The sequence below is a fragment of the Microtus ochrogaster genome, unplaced genomic scaffold (assembly GCF_000317375.1).
Source record: "Microtus ochrogaster isolate Prairie Vole_2 unplaced genomic scaffold, MicOch1.0 UNK44, whole genome shotgun sequence".
Classification (NCBI taxonomy): Eukaryota; Metazoa; Chordata; class Mammalia; order Rodentia; family Cricetidae; genus Microtus; species Microtus ochrogaster.
In genome coordinates this window covers 110,865-113,314 of record NW_004949142.1, presented here as the reverse complement: position 1 = coordinate 113,314, position 2,450 = coordinate 110,865, and the positions used below count along the sequence as shown (strand labels likewise).

The window sequence follows — 2,450 nt, the reverse complement described above, 5'->3', positions numbered from 1 at the left end:
TCTGTGGCTTTGGAGCCTGTCCTGGAACTAGCTCTGTAGACCAGGCTGGTCTCGAACTCACAGAGATCCACCTGCCTCTGCCTCCCTAGTGCTGGGATTAAAGGCGTGCGCCACCACCGCCCGGCGCAGCCAATGTTTTTAACCTCTGAGCCATCTCTCCAGCCCAAGATTAACTCTTCAAACAGGAAGCGATTGCCTTTCCTGCATCCCCAGGCAGGTTAGTGGGAAATGGGTGAGATATAGTCATGCATGTGTGAAGGTCAGATCTCTTCAGATTTTATATCAAGCCCCCTAGACCTTAACACAACTGAAGTACCACTCAGGTCATAAACCCAGGCAGCCAAGCAGCACCACCTGCCCAAAGAAGAACAAAGACCTAATCCATCAAAGGCCCTACTTCCGGGAAAGTCCCTAGAAGTCCTAATCTTGCGTTTTGGCATCTGAAGTTCTGCTTCTGATGGAGGTGTGCTTAGAAGCCCACCTGAGAAAGGCTTAGGGCTCCGCTGGCCCACTGCTGTGGTTTCTGTATACCCCAACACCACCCCCAAGCCGTGGTCCTGGGGAAAGTGAGCCAAAGGCCGAGAAGCAAGCAGAAACCCCTGTGCTCCCAGGGCTTTCCTTCCCTCTCCGTCTTTGCAGTGATCTGGGCTCTCAGGGGCTCACCAGTGTCTCCACCCACCCCTCTCAAATCTTCCACTAGTTTCCTACCGAGGATGAGGGGGAGGAAGGAGGCACAATGGCACCGGATTTGTAGAAGTTAAGACACATATTTAATGAGAAAACGGGGGGCACGTGGGATGACGTGGAGGCGTCAGTCTCCCAGTTTTTCCTATCAAAAGCATCTCACCTGGGAACACCGTCCTCCGGAACCTAATGCCTGCTAAGCAAGTCTTCATTCCTTTCCTGTTTAGCATTTCAGTTTTTCATTTCGTCTTCTTCCTCTGTTTTCTCCAACCTTTCGACCTGCCCTCTGGCTGGGTCCATTTTCTTCTCCGATAGGCTTACATTGTCTGAGACTGTGTGGTCCGAGTCTTCTGAGAGCCTCCTGTAGATTTCCCTTGACTCTTCGTCCCCTAGCAGTTTTCTGGTGAGTTCTCTGGGACCTTTGCTGTCATGCTCCTCCGGTCTCTGCAGCCCTTGCTTCGACCCTTCATCGTCCGTGGTGTCTCTCTCGCTCTCCGTGGGATCCCTTTCCCACTGTTTCATCACCTTCTCTGGCTCGTCTCGAGCTCGCCTGGATTCCTTCTCTGACGATGCTCCGGGCAGCTCCATGAGTGCATTGACCTCCTCTGAGAAACAGAACAGGGTGGGGGCGGGATGAAGATTTCCTGTGACTCGGCCTCTGGAGGCCTGTGCTTCTGGGAGCAAAGCCCTGAGAGCTCTTTCCTATAGTGCGGTAGCGCATGCTTCCAAAAGGGTAGAACTGGTCATGGCTCAGGGCCTGACGGCAGTCCTGCTCTAGGGAGATGCTGTGCACATTGTACCCCTCCATTGTCATGGGATTGCACAGGAACCCAAGACTGACACAAGGGATAATGACGTCATCGTCTTCCTCCAAGCAAGAGCAAAATCAGAATTTGAACCCAAAACAGTCTGGCCCAAAAGCACCAGAGAAATGACACTGGTAGTTTTTCCTGGTCCATGCCACAAGAGCAGCCACTGCCTACCACACTGTGCCCACAACCACGCCTTCCCTGGTAAGGATGCAAAAGGCATCCTCCTTCCCTTAACAAAAATGGCATAGGTCATCGGTGCTAGGAAACGACACAGGTTCTTTTCGCCAGTGTCCCCATCCTGCCACCATTTTATTTGTCTGTGGAAAGCAATCAGCACCGAGTTCTCTTATAAACATGTGAGCAGGCTGTAAACAAGAGGGGCGCCCGGATAGCTGCTTGTGACCAACGAGGTTCCTGCCACTTGTCTCTGATAATTACAGAAAAGCCACTACCACCTCCTGGGTGTCCTTCATGCTCTGCCTGGAAGTGGTTCCTGTGGAAGTCGCCAATAGAGGCTTAACAGGGTCACGGCCATCCCAAGGTAAAAAGCTGGACAACACTGCCCTCTACTGTCCAGACAATGAATAAATAACCCGGAGACCGCGGAACGATTCACAGGGCAGCTGGGCTGGGGGCAGTCCCTGGCTGAGGTGAACTGCATTCTCGCCCTGTCCTGGCCCAAGAAAGGATGCAGCCGCTGCTGGCAACTAGGTAGATGAGCAGACTCGGAGGGCAGTGCCACCCGGCCTGGGGAGGTGACTGGCAAGTGGCAGGACTGCTGTGAGAGAAGGGCAGGGGAGGGACTCACGTTTCTCCGCCTTTTCCCTGAGTATCTCCCTGTAGTTGGTTTTCTTAAGTTCTTCAATGATGCCCTTGTTGGCGTCGTCTAAGGCCTGTGGAAGGCAGAGGAGGCAGAGGAGCTGGTGAACTTTTTTTTTTTTTTTTTTTTTTTTT

At 52.7% G+C, this 2,450-nt stretch overlaps 1 protein-coding gene across 1 annotated transcript in view; it reads right to left on the bottom strand.

The window, feature by feature from the left end:
- Positions 1-755: 755 nt before the first annotated feature.
- Ttc25 (tetratricopeptide repeat domain 25) overlaps positions 756-2,450 on the bottom strand; it is a 39,190-nt gene continuing 37,495 nt past the window's right edge. The window contains exons 11-12 of the mRNA XM_005369015.3: positions 2,305-2,389; positions 756-1,289 (exon numbers count right to left, since the gene is read on the bottom strand). Of these exons, the coding sequence (XP_005369072.1) occupies positions 916-1,289; positions 2,305-2,389 (459 nt within the window). The 3' untranslated portion in view covers positions 756-915. The remainder of the gene's footprint in view (positions 1,290-2,304; positions 2,390-2,450) is intronic.